The sequence below is a fragment of the Schistocerca nitens genome, chromosome 2 (assembly GCF_023898315.1).
Source record: "Schistocerca nitens isolate TAMUIC-IGC-003100 chromosome 2, iqSchNite1.1, whole genome shotgun sequence".
Lineage (NCBI taxonomy): Eukaryota > Metazoa > Arthropoda > Insecta > Orthoptera > Acrididae > Schistocerca > Schistocerca nitens.
The window spans coordinates 650,658,518-650,680,635 of record NC_064615.1 but is presented as its reverse complement, the minus strand read 5'-3'; the positions used below and the strand labels follow the sequence as shown (position 1 = coordinate 650,680,635).

Here is a 22,118-nt window from a genome sequence, read left to right as displayed (position 1 = left end):
GTCATGGAGGATCGCCAATTGAAAGTGCATGAAATTCCTTTCCAGATGTCATCTGAAGGGGTATATCACATTTTAACTGAAGAATTAGAAATGAAAAAATTATCTGCAAGATGGATACCGAAACTCTTGATGCTGGATCAAAAACGCATGAGACGGACATATCGGAACAATGTTTGTCCCATTTTAGGAGAAACGAACAAGATTTTTTGTGCCGGTTTGTGACCACAGATGAAACTTGGGTGCACTACTATATCCCAGAGACAAAAAACAGTCAAAGCAGTGGAAACATGCTAAATCTCTGCCACCGAAAAACAATTCCTTCAGTGGGAAAGGTCATGGCATCAGTGATCTGGGATGCGAAGGGATTCTATTTGTAGATTATCTTTCCATTGGGCAAACAATTACTGGAGAGTACTATGCTAACCTCCTGGATAAATTGCAACGAAAGGTACATGAAAAAAAGGCCAGGTTTAGCAAGAAAGAAAGCCATCTTCCATCAAGGCATTGCATGCCCACACACATGTGCCATTTCCATGGCAAAATTACACGAACTAAGGTATGAATAGTTGCCACACCTGCCTTATTCACCTGATATGGCTCTGTCAGACTTCCATCTCTTCCCAAAATTGAAAATTTTTCTTGGTGGACAAAGATTCACTTCAAACAAAGAATTGATAGCTGGAGTTAACAACTATTTTGCAGGCCTGGAGGAAACTCATTTTTGAGATGGGATCAAGGCACTGAAATATCGTTGGACCAAGAGCATTAATCAACGACGAGACAACATTGAAAAATAAAGATGAGTTCCAGTGATGTAAGTGATTTTCTCCTATTACGTTCTAAGAACTTTTCAAACCACGCTCGTTAACAAGGGAAAAAGTGGACTTTTACATATGAGTACTGTCTTTTCAAAACTCACTTACTACAAAAATGGACAAAATGAGTATTTTGTGGAATGTGCTATGTGAGATAGCCACCTTTCTTTTTCAGAAAACAGTTTTTTCAAAACCGAGTTACTTCTGTGGTTAGGAACTATCAAGTGCCCCAAAACTCAGTTTCTGCCAAAAGACTGCTATAGCAAAACTTGTTTTCTGAAGCAAATTTTTCCAGGTTGAATAGCCTTTCGATTTCTACAAAGCCATTTTCATTGTGCAGGTTGGTAACATTTGCAGAAGTAACAATAGGCCTCATGATACTTGCTTTCTGTCCATTTATTGTCAGTTGCAAAAATACAAAATTGTTGAGGCTTTCGTGGCCACTTGTTGACAAACTGCCTATTGTCTTCTGTCTCGGGTTCTTCGGCCGACGTTCATCTAATGATTTTTCTGACGTTTCGCCAGCCACTCGTGCTGGCGAAACGTCAGAAAAATCATTAGATGAACGTCGGCCGAAGAACCCGAGACAGAAGCCAATAGGCAGTTTGTCAGTTGCAAAAATGGCGACAAAGATGTGGTATGTAACAATGTTATGAAAATAAGGATGGTCGCTACTCATCATGTAGTGGAGATGCTGAGTTGCAGATAGTGACAACAAAAAGAATGTCACAAAATAAGTTTTGGCCAACAAGGCCATTGTCAAACATAGACAACACACACACACACACACACACACACACACACACACACACACACACACACACACAAGAACCACTTCATCAAGATTCTTGGAAAAGTCAGTTTTCACAAGTATTAACCAATACTTTCCAATACAGGGGCACAGCTAAATACCTCCTGATCAGGCATTCGGGAATGTGGGGAAAAAATACAGAAAGAAAGAAGCAATGACATCATCTAAGAAGTATCATAACATCCTCAGAAACAGTGGTGATGTCAGAGCAGTGGAAGATGACTGCAATGTGTATGATCTCAAACAGAAGTTTAGCATTATTTTAAAGTCCAAATTGCCTTTCTGTATTGCCAAAACCTAAGTTACTCAGTACAAAAAAGTTGTGATTTCAAGGTTGAGACTTCCATTAGATATATATATTGTAGGGAGTCAACTGCAGTGGAGATCCTCAAGAAAGGACAGAAATTCTTCAGAGTCTACATCTATATCTACATTTATACTCCGCAAGCCACCCAATGGTGCGTGGCGGAGGGCACTTTACGTGCCACTGTCATTACCTCCCTTTTCTGTTCCAGTCGCATATGGTTCGCGGGAAGAACGACTGTCTGAAAGCCTCCGTGCGCGCTCCAATCTCTTTAATTTTACATTCGTGATCTCCTCGGGAGGTATAAGTAGGGGGAAGCAATATATTCGATACCTTATCCAGAAACGCACCCTCTCAAACCTGGCGAGCAAGCTACACCGCAATGCAGAGTGCCTCTCTTGCAGAGTCTGCCACTTGAGTTTGCTAAACATCTCCGTAACGCTATCACGATTACCAAATAACCCTGTGACGAAATGTGCTGCTCTTCTCTGGATCCTCTCTACCTCCTCCGTCAACCCGATCTGGTACCAATCCCACACTGATGAGCAATACTCAAGTATAGGTCGAACGAGTGTTTTGTAAGCCACCTCCTTTGTTGATGGACTACATTTTCTAAGGACTCTCCCAATGAATCTCAACCTGGTACCCGCCTTACCAACAATTAATTTTATATGATCATTCCACTTCAAATCGTTCCGCACGCATACTCCCAGATATTTTACAGAAGTAACTGCTACCAGTGTTTGTTCCGCTATCATATAATCATACACTAAAGGATCTTTCTTTCTATGTATTTGCAAACTATTACATTTGTCTGTGTTAAGGGTCAGTTGCCACTCCCTGCACCAAGTGGCTATCCGCTGCAGATCTTCCTGCATTTCGCTACAATTTTCTAATGCTGCAACTTCTCTGTATACTACAGCATCATCCGCGAAAAGCTGCATGGAACTTCGGACACTATCTACTAGGTCATTTATATATATTGTGAAAAGCAATGGTCCCATAACACTCCCCTGTGGCACGCCAGAGGTTATTTTAATGTCTGTAGACGTCTCTCCATTGATAACAACATGCTGTGTTCTGTTTGCTAAAAACTCTTCAATCCAGCCACACAGCTGGTCTGATATTCCGTAGGCTCTTACTTTGTTTATCAGGCGACAGTGCGGAACTGTATCGAACGCCTTCCAGAAGTCAACGAAAATAGCATTTACCTGGGAGCCTGTATCTAATATTTTCTGGGTCTCATGAACAAATAAAGCGAGTTGGTTCTCACACGATCGCTGTTTCCAGAATCCATGTTGATTCCTACAGAGTAGATTCTGGGTTTGCAGAAATGACATGATACACGAGCAAAAAACATGTTCTAAAATACTACAACAGATCGACGGCAGAGATATAGGTCTATAGTTTTGCGCATCTGCTCGACAACCCTTCTTGAAAACTGGGACTGCCTGTGCTCTTTTCCATTCATTTGGAACCTTCCGTTCCTCTAAAGACTTGCGGTACACGGCTGTTAGAAGGGGGGCAAGTACTTTCGAGTACTCTGTGTAGAATCGAACTGGTATCCCATCAGTTCCAGTGGACTTTCCTCTGTTGAGTGATTTCAGTTACTTTTCTATTCCTTGGACACTTATTTCGATGTCAGCCATTTTTTCGTTCGTGCGAGGATTTAGAGAAGGAACTGCAGTGCGGTCTTCCTCTGTGAAACAGCTTTGGAAAAAGGTGTTTAGTAATTCAGCTTTACGCGTGTCATCCTCTGTTTCAATGCCATCATCATCCACTTAACGATTTAACGTAAGAGCATAACTTCCTAGGATTTTCTGTCAAGTCGGTACAAAGAATTTTACTTTCGAATTCACTGAACGCTTCACGCATAGCCCTCCTTACACTAACTTCGACATTGTTTAGCTTCTGTTTGTCTGAGAGGTTTTGGCTGCTTTTAAATTTGCATTGAAGCTCTCTTTGATTTCGTAGTAGTTTCCTAACTTTGTTGTTGAACCAGGGTGGATTTTTCCCGTCCCTCACAGTTTTACTCAGCACGTACCTGTCTAAAATGCATTTTACGATTGCCTTGAACTTTTTCCATAAACACTCAACATTGTCAGTGTCGGAACAGAAATTTTCGTTTTGATCTGTTAGGTAGTTTGAAATCTGCCTCCTATTACTCTTGCTAAACAGATAAACCTTCCTCCCTTTTTTATAATCCTATTTACTTCCATATTCAGGGATGCTGCAACGGCCTTATGATCACTGATTCCCTGTTCTACGCTTACAGAGTCGAAAAGTTCGGGTCTGTTTGTTATCATTAGGTCCAAGATGTTATCTCAACGAGTCGGTTCTCTGTTTAATTGCTCGAGGTAATTTTCAGATAGTGCACTCAGTATAATGTCACTCGATGCTCTGTCCCTACCACCCGTCCTAAACATCTGAGTGTCCCAGTCTATATCTGGTAAATTGAAATCTCCACCTGAGACTATAACATGCTGAGAAAATTTATGTGAAATGTATTCAAAATTTTCTCTCAGTTGTTCTGCCACTAATGCTGCTGAGTCGGGAGGTCGGTAAAAGGAGCCAATTATTAACCTAGCTCGGTTGTTGAGTGTAACCTCCACCCATGATAATTCACAGGAACTATCCACTTCTACTTCACTACAGGATAAGCTACTACTAACCGCAACAAACATGCCACCACCTGTTGCATGCAATCTATCCTTTCGAAACACCGTCTGTGCCTCTGTAAAAATTTCGGCAGAATTTATCTCTGGCTTCAGCCAGCTTTCTGTACCTATAACGATTTCAGCTTTGGTGCTTTCTATCAGCGCTTGAAGTTCCGGTACTTTACCAATGCAGCTCCAACAGTTTACAATTACAATACCGATTGCTGCTTGGTCCCCGCATGCCCTGACTTTGCCCCGCACCCTTTGAGGCTGTTGCCCTTTCTGTACTTGCTTGAGGCCATCTAACCTAAATAACCACCCAGTCCACGCCACACAACCCCTGCTACCCGCGATCAACTTGTTGCGTGTAGTGGACTCCTGACCTATCCAGCGGAACCCGAAACCCCACCAACCTATGGCGCAAGTTGAGGAATCTGCAGCCCACACAGTCGCAGAACCGTCTCAGCCTCTGATTCAGACCCTCCACCCGGCTCTGTACCAAAGTTCCGCAGTCAGTCCTGTCGACGATGCTGCAGATGGTGAGCTCTGCTTTCATCCCGCTAGCGAGACTGGCAGTCTTCTCCAAATCAGATAGCCACCAGAAGCCAGAGAGGATTTCCTCCGATCCATAGCGACACACATCATTGGTGCCGACATGAGCGACCACCTGCAGATGGGTGCACCCTGTACCCTTTATGGCATCCGGAAGGACCCTTTCCACATCTGGAATGACTCCCACTGGTATGCACACGGAGTGCACATTGGTTTTCTTCCCATCTCTTGCTGCCATATCCCTAAGGGGCCCCATTATGCACCTGACGTTGGAGCTCCCAACTACCAGTAAGCCCACCCTCTCCGACCGCTCGGATCTTGCAGACTGAGGGGCAACCTCTGGAACAGGACAAACAGCCATGTCCGGCCGAAGATCAGTATCAGCCGGACAGAGCCTGAAACCGGTTCGTCAGACAAACTGGAGAGGCCTTCCGTTCAGCCCTCAGGAATGTCTTTCGCCCCCTGCCACACCTCGAGATGACCACCCACTCTACCACAAGTGAGGGATCAGCCTCAATGTGGGTAGTATCCCGGGCAGCCACAGTCGTAGTCCGATCGGGGGATGCATGGGACGAGCTGGCCGTCCCCGACAAACCCCCATCCGGACCCCCACAGTGATGCCCATTGGCAACAGCCTCAAGCTGTGTGACCGAAGCCAACAGTGCCTGAAGCTGGGAGCAAAGCGACGCCAACTCAGCCTGCATCCGAACACAGCAGTTGCAGTCCCTATCCATGCTAAAACTGTTGTGCAAAGAACGTCTGAACTAATCTACAGAGAGCACAAACAATTCAACACAAAATTTAAATGGTTATTAAAATACAAGATTGCCTAGTAAATGCAGTAATGCTGCTACTTGCGCACTGCTGACACACTGCATGGACACAGCTGAAAAAACTAAAGCAATGGATCATTTCAGTAAAGAAAAGAATCAGGATATGGCAAAGTTGAAGTAGTTCATTGAAATACCCAATGGAGCCACAGGGTTCTGTACTGTTGATAGTGCAGATATAAGTCATGTGACGCAAAATGTAGATGTTGGGGGAAATTGGGTGACACAATGGACTATAAACATCTTCTTGGGTTGACTTAAAATTTTTAAATGTTTGTCTTACTGTAATTACTGCATTCTACATCAGTAATACTTTTAAAAAAGTTACATGTAATATACTTGTTTATTGTGTTTCTCTGGTAAATGAATGACCGAAAAAAAGTTGTTCATCAATATGTTATGTAGAAAGCAAATTATAATTTTTCATCATCTTTTTTAAATATATGTATGCAGATTGTTCTTTTGATTCATGGGTGTGTCAATTGCTGTTTGGAAATTAATACATTACATGTGAAGTTTACAAAAATTTGCTTCCACCTACATATCCATAAAACAAGTCTTTTGTGTTTCCTGAAAAATTAAAGTTTTGCAGGAAGTGAATTTTGAAAAAGGAGACTTCATACATTAAGGCAGATCAAAAGTTCAAAAACTTTGAAACAAGTAGATTTTGTAGTGAGCGTATCACATAGAAATGTGTGCTAATGAATTAACATTGAAAATAGTTCAATTGTAATTGTATATAGATCCCCACTGGGAATTTTGAACTGTTTATGATGAATATGGATTCCCTATTATGCTATCTGTTACACAACAGCAAGCAGTTAATAGGCTGTTTTGATTACAGAGTAGATTTTTCAAAGGATTCTGATAGGAAAAAAACTCTGGAAGCCTTATTTGGATCTCGGTAATTAACTTTCCAACACAAGTGGATAAAGCCAGTAGGACTCTAATTGATAATGTTTCCTTTGATGAAGCCCAAAGCAAGAAAATAACTGTATATCCAGTAGCAAACACACTCTCTGATCGTGATAAACAGTTAGTCAGGATAAATGAGATAGTGCCTTGCAGTATAGATACTTCTTAGTGGAAATCGGTTAGAGTAATTAATAATTCCAGACAAACGTTTTTAAGAACAGTGTACAAGAGGTGATGCGGGATGAAATGTATAATGAACCAGATGCTGACGTAAAATGTAATCTGTTTCATGACAAATTAATATCATCATTTGAAAATAGTTTTCTGCATAAGCTAATCATAAAGTGGCAATAAGCAGCCATGTAACAAACCATGGCTCACTAAGAGCATTAAAGTATCTAGTAAAAGAAAAAGGGAAATGTATCATTTGGCAAGAACAAGTAAAACTCCAGCATTAGTAGCACACTACAGAAACTACTTGAAAGGAATATACTCAAAGGAATATGTTGAACAAGTGACTTACCGCAACATAAAATTCAATTTAGTGGGTGTCTCACCCACTTTGCCTTATAAAATTAAGAAAATTATATATCCACTAAAAAAATGGATCGTCTTGATTTGATGGTGTTTCCAACAGAATGCCAAAGTCTTGTTCCCGATTAATAAGCACTGTCTTTCCTGAAATATGTTCTGCACCACTAAGAAAAGTCATTTAAAAAATCGAGGAACCTGCACATTATGTCAGAAATCGATATTCTGACAATAGAGTTTAGGACTATATGGTATGTAGTAAAATGAGAAACAGGACAACAAGGCACAGAACAAGATAACGTCACTATTGATTTAAATGAAAGGGCTATAAGTGATCTGTCACAGATAGCAGATATGTTTAATAATCATTTCTTGAATATAGAAGAAAACATGGGGACTAGCAGTTCAAGAGAAAAATCAAAGGAGGGTGTTGAACAAATGACTTATTGTTACATAAAATACAATCTAATGGAGATCTCACCCACTTCTCCTTCTAAAATTAAGAAAATTATATATCCTTTCAAAAATAGCACATCTTGATTTCATGCTGTTTCCAACAGAGTACTGAAGTTTTGTTCCCATTTAATAAGCACTGTCTTTGCTGAAATACGTAATGCATCACTACTATTGAGCTCATTGTAAAGATCTGTTCAAAACACTGGGGATTTTAATTGCTCCATGTGAATACATTTACCTGTCAGTTATACACACCAAACTAACATTGGTAATTACTGCACAAACAGCTCTGTCCATGACCATGCAACAAGAGATAGACTCAACTTACATTTACCAAGGAAAATAAACGTAAAACTCGAAACAGCATTTTCTACCAAGGAATAAAACTGTACAATAAATTACCAAAAGAGACTAAAGAAATTGTAAAAATACACTTACTTAAAAAGGCAGCTAAGAAGGACCTATTGTGCAATACATTTTATACATTATTATTATTATAAGGCATCCATCATTCCTCATAACACCTTCACTTTATGCTTTTTCCTTCTTTTTTTCCTTTCTAGAAATACTTACCCCAAGCTATGCATAGCACAATATTAACACCTCTTTCTCACTCATTATGGAGGGATGCTGACTCAGTTTTTCAGGATAGCAAATGGGAAGTTGCAGTACAGAAAATGGCCCAGAGATCACCAATGTGTGTGTGTGTGTGTGTGTGTGTGTGTGTGTGTAGCGAAGTGTGCAGTGACTGATAGTGAGATATGAGTGAACGGTGTGGCATTACATTATTTTAATAATTTATTTGTAAAAAAAGTATTGTATACCAGGAGTAAATCTAATGATTATGTCTAACTAGAAGTCTGTAAATATATGTGTATACGAATTAGCTTATTTTAAATTGATCTAAACTTGTAAATACTTTGACATGTCCTATATTCTTGTAAAAAGAGATCTATGGATGAATAAAGCTACTAATACTACCACTAACTCGGGCCATTATCCACAGAGATTGAAACATGCCATTGTTAAACCCCTGTATGAGAAAAATGATGGGGGAGAGATCTATACCTAATTACCTATTTTGCCACTGATATCACTTTCCAAAATTCTAAGGCATTTGACAGTATGTGTCCCAACAGTTTCCTGAATAAATTGAGATTTTATGGAATTGATGGTATAGTCAACCAGTGGATAATGTCATATATAATTAAAAGAATACACAAATTCATACTTAATAATCCAACCACTGTAAGCAGGGGAGATTCTTGTGACTGGGAGAAACCACTTATGGGATTTCATAGGGCTTCACTGTTGTTTCTCGTGTCTGTGAATGACACTCTGCCTAATGTACAACATACAGAATTAGTCCCTTTTTGTGGGCGGCACTAGTATTGGAGTCAGTCCAAACATACATACAGCTAAAGGAGTAAAGGTAACTAAATTTCTTTGAAGTAAAATCGAATGGTTTTCTGCGAGCAGTCTCACTCTGTTTAAAAAAGACACAAGATATTCAGTTCTGCACATCTGGAGGTACTACACAAGTGATAAATGTAACACATGATGAGGAAATAGTAGCTAGGGTGAAAGAATCAAAAATTTTGTGTGTTTATATTGTTGAGAATGCCAAATGGAAAAAAAAAAAATACATTTCAGAACTCCCAAAAGAGCTAAGTTCAGCCAAATTTGCACCTTGAATCATTGCAAATCTTGGTGAGAGACATATTAGCAAGTTGACATGCTCTGCTCATTTTCATTCTGTAATACAGTGTGGAATAATGTTGTGAGAAAACTCATCTTTAAGAAAGTCTTTGTTACTCACAAACTTTCTGTAAGAATAACATGTGGTGGTCAGTATTTTGACTATGCCTCGCAGTATATTTATTCTCTCATCATGTTTGTTGTTAATAATTCACTGCAGTTGAAAGCGAACAGTGATTTCCATAACTACAGTACTAGAAGAAAAAATTACATTCATTACTCTACATTACAGTAAGGTGCACAATACTGCCAGCAAAAATTTTTATCACTTACCCAATGGTACAAAAACTGTGACACACAGCAAATTTAAATTTGGAAATCAACTGAAAATGTTTCACCTTGCCAACTCCTATTATGTAGAATTTCTACTTTGTAATGTGTAAAAGATGGTGTATAAGAATGTCTTACAACTGCATTAAAAAAAGTAATGGTCAGCATGCAGCTGTATTTATATATGGGTGTCTGTTGTGAATGAAAAATGATTTATTCTACATCATTATGAATAATCGTATGAATGATCCGTAGAGCGTGAAACTAATTAACTACTAGCAATATTATGAAAAGAATAGATTGCTACTCACCATACAATGGAGAAAATGAGTCACAGATAGGCACAACAAAAAGACTACTAAACAAATAAGCTTTTGGCCAAGAAGCTCTCTTTTGAAATAGACAACATACTAACACAGATGTTCACACAAACATCGCTTGCACACATGACCACCATCTCTCGCTGCTGGGATTGTGCTGCAAGCAACTGTCCGTGAGGGGAGAAGCAGTCTGGGTGGTGGGAGGTAATAGACTGAAGGGATTAGTCTACAAGAACAGAGATTCTCTCGCTGGGGGTATAGTTACTGGTGACAATGGGGTGTCCTGGATGTTTGGGTCTATGGACTTAAGTAGGCATGTAGGAGGCAGGCATTCGGGTAGTGGTAGGGTTGAGGAGAGAGACAGCCAAGGGGGAGAGGTTATGGTTTTGGCCTAAGGATTTGAAGAGACACTAAAGATCCTGCTGGATCGCTAGGATGAGGTCACCGTGGCAGAGGTTGTAGGTTGACAAATCTGACAACAGTGGTGGAGCCTTTGTTAGCCATACAGTGAGTAGCATCTACCCTTTTCATTTTATTGCCATTATTTCATTCTGGATTTTCCATTGTTTGATTTTAACTAACTACTAATTCCTCTCTCTCTCTCTCTCTCTCTCTCTCTCTCTCTCTCTCTCTCTCTACAGACAGCACAATAAACCATCAAAATGTTTAATGAAAACTACCCAATCACCTGTGTACTGTGACAGTCACAAGTATTACATTCCAATATTGACTCGCAACACATGCTTCTGTGTCCTGGTATATAATGAATTTACTTTGTTTTTGTATTTATATTCCTCTGAGCATTTTTCCAGAAAGATGGAAATACTGTTAAACTCCTTTATAAGAAAGATGGTTGGAGAGATGTAATAACTACCAACCTGTATTGCCATTGACATCATTTTCCAAAATTTTTGAGAAGTCTGTGTGTTATAGAATAGTACTCCACCTGAGCAACAACAATATCTTCAGTAAATCACAGCTTGTGTTTCAAAAGTATTGCTCAACTGAGAATGCTATGTACACATTCACTCACCAAGTTTTACAAGCACTAAATAACAAAATAGCAACACAGATATTTCTTGTGACCTATCTAAGGAATTTGACTGTGTGGATCACAATATTCTCCTGGATAAACTGAGGTTTTATGGAGTTGATGATGAAGCCAAGCAATGGACAATGTCATTTGTAACTAAATGAATGCACTAAGTCATACTTAATAATTCAGCCAGTGCAATCAGGAGAGATTCTTCTAATTGGGGAGGGATAATTTATGGGAGTCCACAACGCTCAGTCTGAACTCCACTGTTTCCCATATACAGGGTGTTACAAAAAGGTACGGCCAAACTTTCAGGAAACATTCCTCACACACAAAGAAAGAAAATATGTTATGTGGACATGTGTCCGGAAATGCTTATTTTCCATATTAGAGCTCATTTTATTACTTCTCTTCAAATCACATTAATCATGGAATGGAAACACACAGCAACAGAACGTATCAGCGTGACTTCAAACACTTTGTTACAGGAAATGTTCAAAATGTCCTCCGTTAGCGAGGATACATGCATCCACCCTCCGTCGCATGGAATCCCTGATGCGCTGATGCAGCCCTGGAGAATGGCGTATTGTATCACAGCCGTCCACAATATGAGCACCAAGAGTCTCTACATTTGGTACCGGGGTTGCATAGACAAGAGCTTTCAAATGCCCCCATAAATGAAAGTCAAGAGGGTTGAGGTCAGGAGAGCGTGGAGGCCATGGAATTGGTCCACCTCTACCAATCCATTGGTCACCGAATCTGTTGTTGTGAAGCGTACGAACACTTCAACTGAAATGTGCAGGAGCTCCATCGTGCATGAACCACATGTTGTGATGTACTTGTAAAGGCACATGTTCTAGCAGCACAGGTAGAGTATACCGTATGAAATCATGATAACGTGCTCTATTGAGCGTAGGTGGAAGAACATGGGGCCCAATCAAGACATCACCAACAATGCCTGCCCAAACTTTCACAGAAAATCTGTGTTGATGACGTGATTGCACAATTGCGTGCGGATTCTCATCAGCCCACACATGTTGATTGTGAAAATTTAGAATTTGATCACGTTGGAATGAAGCCTCATCCGTAAAGAGAACATTTACACTGAAATGAGGATTGACACATTATTGGATGAACCATTCGCAGAGGTGTACCCGTGGAGGCCAATCAGCTGCTGATAGTGCCTGCACACGCTGTACATGGTACGGAAACAACTGGTTCTCCCGTAGCACTCTCCATACAGTGATGTGGTCAACGTTGCCTTGTACAGCAGCAACTTCTCTGACGCTGACATTAGGGTTATCGTCAACTGCACGAAGAATTGCCTCGTCCATTGCAGGTGTCCTCGTCGATCTAGGTCTTCCCCAGTCGCAAGTCATAGGCTGGAATGTTCCGTGCTCCCTAAGTCGCCGATCAATTGCTTCGAATGTCTTCCTATCGGGACACCTTCGTTCTGGAAAACTGTCTCGATACAAATGTACCGCACCACGGCTATTGCCCCGTGCTAATCCATACATCAAATGGGCATCTTCCAACTCCACATTTGTAAACATTGCACTGACTGCAAAACCACATTCGTGATGAACACTAACCTGTTGATGCTACGTACTGATGTGCTTGATGCTAGTACTGTAGAGCAATGAGTCGCATGTCAACACAAGCACCGAAGTCAACATTACCGTCCTTCAGTCGGGCCAACTGGTGGTGAATCGAGGAATACTGACGAAACTAAAATGAGCTCTAACGTGGAAATTAAGCGTTTCCGGACACATGTCCACATAACATCTTTTCTTTATTTGTGTGTGAGGAATGTTTCCTGAAAGTTTGGCCGTACCTTTTTGTAACACCCTGTATGTAAGTTATCTTTCATCTAATATGCAACAAGCAGAATTAATTTTTTGTGCTACAACCATTTCGTTCTTTGAACATCTTTAGGTTGCTGAGTTGTGCTAAAGTCATGCCGTAATGGTCCGGTGGAAGTGTGGCGAGCAGACACAAATTGCTACGAACAGTAAACTCCCATGGAGCATTCTGTGTCTACTCACGATACTTTCACCAGGTGATTGGCAGGATGTTTATGATCAGTGTTTTTGTATCTGGTTTTTAACATTCCGTACAACAAACAGCTCGTGGGCGTGCGGTTGCGTTCTCGCTTCCCGAGCACAGGGTCCTGGGTTCGAATCCCGGCGGGGTCATGGATTTTCACCTGCCTCGAGATGACTGAGTGTTGTTGTGTCATCATCGTCGTCGTCGTCATAAGAGGAAGGCAATGGCAAACCACTTCTGCTAGGACCTTGCATAGTACGGCGGTGTGGGTCTCCCGCATTGTCCCCTAGGCTCTGTCAAGGAGTGTGGGACCTCATTATCATCATCATCGTCATCACAACAACCATACCATTTTATGGCAAGACATTAGAACAACTCCAGAACCTGAGAATAGTAAAAGAATGAAGCCAGTTGCAACACAATATGTGTAATGGTACAGCTGAAGTAGTTTTTCTTACTCATCAATGTTGTCAGCTATGGTGCTCAGCATCCTCGAAAGATTTAGTTCTTTTGTGGATTACATTAGTTTTGTAATCAGTCAAAGCATATATATTGCAATAGAAGAAATGGTAAATAATATTCTTGAAAATGACAGTGACTGGTTTTCTGTGAGTAATTTTGCTCTCGATTTTAAAAAGACACAACATATTCAGTTCTCCAAATCTGTAGGTACTACACCAGTGATAAGTGTAATACAAGATGAGGAAATAAAAGCTAGAGTGCAGACTTCAAAAATTGTAGGTATTTCTGTTGTTGAGAATTCAAACTGGAAGAAAAAAAAAAAAAACACTCCTCCTATAACAGCTTGGTTCAACCAGATTTGCACTTCAAATAATTGTAAATCTTGGGTGGAACCAAATCAGCAAGCTGATATATTTTGTGTATTTTCATTTAATAGTGCCATATGGAATAATGTTGTTGTGTAACTCATCCTTAAGAAACAATTTTATGAAAAGGAAAGTTGCCACTCACCTTATAGTGGAGATGCTGAGTGCAGATAGGCACAACAAAAAGACTGTCACATATAAAGCTTTCAGCCAGTAAGGCCTTCATCAGAAATAAATGCCAGACACAAACACACACACTCATGCAAACACAACACACACACATGACTGCAGTCTCAGGCGGAGCCACACTTGACAAAAATTCTACTGTCTCCACCTAGTATCTTTAAAGTATACCTTTGCTTCTGTTGTGTCCTTTCCTCCTCCTCCTCCTCCTCCTCCTCCTCCTCCTCCTCCCTCTTTACCTCCATCATGCCCTCCTTCTCTTTGCTCCTCCCTGGCAGTTCCCATTCTCTCCTTGTACAGAAGTGCTCCTTCTCTGGTACACACTGGGGTGGGACTTCCTCTCGGAGCCCCTATCCATGGCATCTACAGGACAAGAAGCCTGGTACTTTGAGTCAGAAGTGGGACCCACACTCTGTCGGCTCAAGGCCACTCATTCTCATTGGATCCTGATATTTTTGCGGCTTGCTCTCTTCCCAGCCACACCACCTCTCACCCTCCAAAGGAGGAAAAGAAGATGGTAAGCCCTGTGATGAGTTCCCCTCTGTCCACTGACATCCCAAGGGGTGTCGCCCCCCTCCCTCTCAATCTGGGTCCAACCTTACATTCATGGTTGCCACTCCGCATTACTAGTGATGGACACTACTTGGCCCAATGAACGATTCAAGCCCATTTGATGTCTGTCTGCAGCCCATTTGATGTCCGTGTGCACTCTTGTACTACTCTCCTCCAATGAAACTGTAATGTTTACTATCATCACCTTCCAGAATTGCAGTATCTTCTTTCTCTCATCTCTTACCTTGTGTTGTATTGCTGGAATCTTATTTTGTGGATAATCATTTGCCAACTCTTCATGGTTTCCAAGCTGCCTACTGGAACCAGGTCAGCCCTTTGCGTGCCCCTGGTGGTGGCTGTACATTGGGCCATGCAGACATTGTTAATTTTAGGGTTCCTCTTCAAACCACGCTGGAAACAGTGACTGTTCCAATATCCACCTATGTTCCACCTTCTAAAACACCATCTCAAATGACTTTCTTTATTTTTCGTTTCCCATCACCTCAAGCCTTTTAACGCCCCATTTAGCGAGTGGGTATTCGCCAGCATCTTTGCTGTCTGCCGCGATGTGGCTCCTGGACTGGACGGGGTACACAACCAAATATTTCCACACTTGTCAGTAGCTAGCCAATATCATATACTTGCCGTTTTCAACCATTTCTGTTTTGAGGGGGAATTCCCTTCCCAGTTGCGAGAAAGTGCCTTTCCAGTATTGATACTAGGTAAACAGCCTCTTCAGATGAACAGCTGTCATCCAATCTGTTTAACCAATGCCCTCTGCAAGGTACTCAAACATGTGGTGAGTTGAAGGCTGTATTGGGTCCTTGAATCCTGGGGACTTTTGGGTTCAGCCTGGGATGGTTTCTTCCATGATTGTTCTACTACAGATAGTCCACCTGGAGTCTGCTATCTGAACGGCTTTTGCCCAGCATCAACACATTGTTGCAGTCTTCTTTGACCAGCATAAAGCTTACAGTACCACATGACACTATCACATCCTTTCCACCTTACATGAGTGGGGCCTTTGTGGTCCGTTCCTGATTTTTATCCAGAACTTACTTTTGTGTCACACTTTTCAGGTACAGTTTAGCACCTCCTGTAGCATCTCCCATCTGTAGGAGAATGGGGTTCTGCTTTGAGCATCCCTCTCTTTTTAGTGGCTATCAATGGTTGCTGTACAACCTACAGTGTTCCACTCTTTGTATGCTGATGACTTTAGCATTTATTTCTGTTCGTCTGCAATGGGTGTCGCTGAATGCAGACTGCAGGGAGCAATACACCAAGCAAAATCTTGGGCTCTGACACAAAGCTTTCAATTTTCAACTGCCAAGACCTACGTTATGCATTTCTGTCATCGCCAGACTGCGCGTACCAACCGGATCTGTACTTTCATGGCCATACCTCAGAGTGATGGATTCGCTTTGCTTTTTGGATCTGGTCTTTGATGCCTAGTTGATGTGTCTTCCCCATCTTTGTCCATTAAAGCAGACATGTTGGACACACCTCAGTGCCCTATGATGCCTCAACAATACCAACTGGGGCATCGACTGCTCTACTCTGCTACAGCTTTACAAGCTTTGGTGCAGTCCTGTCTGTATCATGCGAGCCTTGCATATAGTTCAGCATCACCTTCAACGTTGCAGATGTTGGACCCATACACCATTTTGGGGTATGACTGGTCTTTCGGATTACCTTCATGATTAGCTTCCAAGCAGAGCCAGGGGTTCCACCATTGCGGGTTTTGTGCCAACAACAGTTGATCGCATATGCTTTGCGCATCTGCTGCTCCCCAGATCACCCAAATTAATGCCTCCTCTTTCCAGATATAGATATCCACCTCCTGCAACAGTGCCCTAGATGTGGGGTTACGATTGCCATCCTCATCCAGTCCAATATTTTGGAACTCCAGCTTTCCCCTCTACAACCTCTTATCCAGGCCCACTCGCATACACCTCTGTGGTAAATCCCCCATCCACAGCTCTGTCTTGACCTATCACATGGTTTGAAAGACTTGGCTCCACTTGAAGCCCTCTGCTGCCAATTCTTCTCCATTCTTGGCACATTTTGATTTTCAGCAGTAGACTATGCTCATGGCTTGATGGTTGCCGGTCACACTGGCTTTGGTTATGGTCATATGGGATGTAATGTACGCCGCTCCTTGCCATATTGCTGCAGTGTTTTCACTGCAGCGTTGTTACCCATATCTCATGCTCTTGAGCATATCCATCCCTGCACCGGTTAGTCCTTCATCATGTGTAGTGATTCTTTGAGCAGTTTAAAATCTCTTGACTAGTTTTACCCTTGCCATCCCTTGGCCCTGACTGTCCAGGACTCCCTTTTTGCCATCAAACATTGTGGGTGCTTGGTGGTCTTTGCATGGACCCTGGGTCCCATTGGGACCCTGGGGGAATAAACTCACTGACAGACTGGCCAAACGGACTACTGGCAAGCTGCCTCTTGGGATCAGTGTTCTGGCAGCAGACCTTCAATTAGTATTATGCTGTCGCGGTCTAAGGATTTGGTATACAGAATGCCTTTGAGGGCCTCTGGCTGCTTCCTGGATGGGGCACCTCACCCACCTTTCTTCCTTTCCCCCTTTTCTTCTTCCGTGTTCCTTTCTCTAGGTTTTATTGACCTTCGGTAGACCCCGGGGTTATCTTTCCACGGGTTTTACGCACGCCATCCTTCATTGGTGTGTAGTTTTGTTTACTTGCCTGTTCCAGGTATGAATGAATGATGACCACATGGTTTGGTCCCTTTAATCATTAAACTAACAAAGGTGTTCAAACAAATTAACAACTTCCCACCCCCATCCCTGAATATTCTGATAAAACAAGTTGATTTCATTTTTTCATGTATTTTTACTAGATGAACTGGGATACTGTATTTAAATTCCTGTAAAACTTTCCGTCTGAACTCTGAATTCCACCTAGTGCTGTAATTATACCATAAAGATCCAGTAACCAAAAGTATTTGCCTTTTTGTGCTGACGGAACCCCTTAGATTTCCTCATTTGTCCTTAGTCTTCCCATTCAGGCATAGGCAATGAGAAGTATGGTATATCACCATCATCCTTTAGTAACTATTGGAACAGCACCGATATGAGATTTCTTTGTCTATCTGAGGATAGAAATTTCACATTCATTGAGAGACAGTTGGATGATTGCTGAAAATTTTTAACCAACAGCTGTTTGTGCTGATGCACTTGTTGTTTAATTTCTTTCTGAAACTGGACATTTGTTTCAGTAGTAACCACTCTGAAAACTTCATTTATTTCTCTCCTTCCTATCATAAAAATGTCCTGTTCTGACACTTAGAACCTCTGGTACTTTACTGTATTTTACTGCTCATGACAGCACCTCTTCCTCTCCCTCGCTCCTCTCCCCCCCCCCCCCCCCTCCACCTCCCACCCCTAAATTTTCTGCTATTAGCCCAGCCTGTTTACTCATCCCTTTCCAGTTGAGGTGGAGGCCATACTTTGTATGATCCCATCTACTGACAAAATCAAGGGGAAGCATGTCAACATGTGACTTTGCACATGACATACACAGCCGTTCCAACTCCAGATTAACTCTCCTGAGACCAATTATGGTCTTTTTCTGTGCAAGAGTTTTCTTCTGGTGTATTTTTTTCTGAGGAGTGTTATTCTGACCACCTTTCCATGTGCTGTTTCAACCACCAATGAAAAATTTTTCTTGTAAGATATTTTGCAAAGAAAATGTTAAAATTTTTTTAAATCGGTTATGGCAACAGGTCAATAGTCTGAATTGCTGTTAAAAAAGAAAATAGGAAATGAACCTATGAATAGTATCACCCCCCCCCCTCAAGTAAAAAGAAGAAAGAAAGAAAGAGAGAAAAAAAACAAAGCCTCCAGAACAAGTGGTCAGATGTGACTGTAACACCTACAAACTCTGCAATTCTCTGCGACAGCTAGAACAGCTACCAGAGAGCATTGGTGTTATTCGTGTTCAGTATTGTTATTACACATGGTAAGATAGGAGATGCAAACAGTGTCAGACATTGACTGTTCACTGTGAAGAACATAGACATGCCGTGGATTCATATAACACCGCATTATCAGCAGTTGTTAAGAGTTTGAAAGGGACCTCATTGTGAGTTTCCATTTGGCCAGCAGGCTGAATTGCCCACTACCCAGATTTTTTGGTTATTCAGATGTGACAATGGCCTAGTGTTGGATAGAATGGAAATGTGAAGGCAAGCATACTCGTCAAGGTTGTAGTTGGCCCTGTGTGATGACCACAAGGGAAGATTGCCACATAATGCACAAGACAACACATAACCACTTCTCATCTGTGCGACCCTTGTAGTGGACTCTGTGTGACATTCTTTGTCACACCTCACCATTGGTTGGTGACGGGCAGTGCCCAGACGAGGAAATCACCATCCCATGCATTGGCTGCTGTTGATACCACATCACAAATTAATATGTTTTGAATGGTATCTTGACCAGGAAGCAGCTGGCAAATGGTTCCCTATTGAACGATGACGAATTTTAGTCCTGCTCTAGCTTGGATGACCATTGTTGGCGAGTGTGGTGGTGACTGGTGGAGAGGTAACCTTCTTCCAATATTTTGGAGAAGTACGATGGTGTTACCCTGGTGTAGTTTGGGGAGGCATCTTGTACGGCTTCAGGTCATGGTTGATAGTGACTGAGACACTCTGGTGGCACAATTGTATGTCACAGACAGCCTGCATCCTCGTGTTACCATCTCGTGTGACAGTATTGTACTGACATTTGTGAATAGGACAATGCTTGTCCATAAGTGCCATGTCTCTCTGAACTGTCAATATGACATTGTGATACTCTCATCCCCAGCAAGATGCCAAGATCTGTCACCGATTGAACATGTGTGAGACTAGTTAAGACTTCAACTCAGTCCCAGTGCCAATGGCAAAGATATCAAGTACCAGTTACAACAGATGTGAGCCAGCTTGCATCAGGAGAGGATACAATGATTTTAACAGTCTTTAGCTGTCCCAACTGAATCAATGCTTGTGTCCAGGCCAGAGGGGTGCAAGATCATATTGATAAGTGGGCTCATACTACCATTTTACTCAATTTTATTATCACTTAAATGGCATCGTATACCCTCTCATGCCATGAAGTTTCATTTTGTTTGCTCCAGCCCATCTGGATGCTTAACTTTTTTTATCAATCAGAGTATAGAATTCACTGATTGAGCAGCATTGTTAACTCTTTCAGCTTGGCCATTCTGAAAGTTTAGTGCTGTGTGTCTTTTACTTTTATATGTTTCTATCAGTGGGATATATATTTTGAGAAAACTAAGTTGGAAGTTTCCTCAGTGTTCCAAAATTATTTCCAATACTAATCTTTCCTTTTGCAGGTTGTCTCATGGAATTCCACAGGTGGACGACATCTGTGCCATAGAAGCAGATAAAAATTTATATAAACGAGTGCAGGTACTTTCTATTCTGAAGTATGATGCTCACAAAAATCCCACAGATGTTAAAGTAAAATTTTTGGATAATGGCCAGTACGAAGCTTGTAAGGTAACCTATACACTTAATATTACATTAATGATTACACATTGTATTTTGCTTTTATGTCTAAGATTTCATTGTCCCTGTATTTTTCCCTGTTTTGAAGTCATGAGAAAGTATTGACCTCAATAATAATTTGCATATATTTCTTCTAATGAGTTTTATTGAAAGAAAAATGCATTTAAATGAAAAATAAATTCTCGAAAATTTAGTAAAGCACTGATGGAGAGGAACACTCAGAGAACAGTGATGAGAGTGAAGACAAGCTAAGTAATGGATAAATGGATTAAGAGATCAGTTATAGCTGTCAGGAGCGATTAAGAGAATTTGAGCTCTGCTTTACAATTTTTTTGATATAAAATTGTATAAAATTTTGTTACCTAAATCAGTGTATTCGCCCTTCAGTGTGACACATTTTTCCCAATGATTGATGACTTGGCAGAGACCCTGTTTGTATAAATCTACATATTGACTGTTCAGAAAACATCCCACCACTAAAATAAGCTTGTTCTCATTCTGAAAATGTCTGCCACAGTATGATTTCTTCATACATGGAAAGTAGAAAAGTCACTGGGCATTGTGTCAAGAGAATATGGGCGTGAGGCAAAATTTGATAGCTCACAGAAGCAGCGCATGCAAATGTGTTCATGCGGAATGGGCTGGGATGTTATCATGGAGCAAAAACACTTCCTGTTAATGCTTCATCTTGATTGCCCTCTGAAAGCACATCAGGATATTTCAGTAGCATGCTCCTCCTGTGATGATTTTCCCCTTGCAAACATATGTTAGTCCCGCACCATGCAGTTCCAAAAAAATACTCAGCATCATCTTTCTCAATGATGGTCAGGGCTTCACCTCTTTCAGTAGGATAATTCTACATGTTTCCACTGCTCGCTTTGTCCTTTTTCTCAAGATCATAATGACGCAACCACTCATCCATGGTACTTGGTAGTAAAGAAACCATCTGGATTAGACTAACATAGCTGCAGTATTTCTGCTGCTGCATCATTTTGGTGCACTTTTTGAATCATTGTGGCCATTGTGAGCAGTTGTGGAATCCAGCATGTGCTGACCTTCGTCCTGTTCAAAAAGTCATGCAAGATGTTAAAAACTAATCAATAACTACTTTTCACTTTTCCAATATCACTTCAATTTGTGATACATCAGTCTTTGAGCGCCATGATCTTCTCATCTCTAGTCTTTCCCATTTTTTCACTTAGAAATGGTGTGCCATTTTACTCATCATCATTTAGACTTCTTTGACCATACGGGAAGCATCGGCATACCTACATGTTATGTCATATGATGGTTCACTGTTGCCATACACTTCTATCCGGTCAGCATGGATTGTTGCAGCAGTTTTGCCCTTCAAATGCAGGAACTGAATTACTGCATGACCCTGCACTTTGTCTGTGGGCGCCATCATTTTGTTTTGCATGTTCTAGCAACATACTATGGTACAGGAATTTCAATGCATATCAAACTAGAGACATGTACATGCAAAGAAACAAAAAATTAATCATGTTATTTTATATTTTCCTATGTGGTAGTTGTAACTTCATAGCTAATTGTAATATTATGGCTAGAGTAAGAAGTGTGTGTATTTTTGTGCTTGTGTGCGCGCATAATAGTCAGTGCATCTAGAGAGACATACAACTTTGTGAAATATACGTTAGGGGTAAAATTGTCCCAGCTGTGTATTCCATTGTGTAGACTGCAAAGATATGCTAAT

The 22,118-nt window shown here is 41.2% G+C and overlaps 1 protein-coding gene across 1 annotated transcript in view; it reads left to right on the top strand.

Moving 5' to 3' along the window:
- LOC126236768 (putative ATP-dependent RNA helicase TDRD12) overlaps positions 1-22,118 on the top strand; it is a 487,486-nt gene that overhangs the window by 338,239 nt on the left and 127,129 nt on the right. Inside the window, exon 17 of the mRNA XM_049946337.1 lies at positions 20,230-20,395. Coding sequence (XP_049802294.1) covers positions 20,230-20,395 — 166 coding nt within the window. The remainder of the gene's footprint in view (positions 1-20,229; positions 20,396-22,118) is intronic.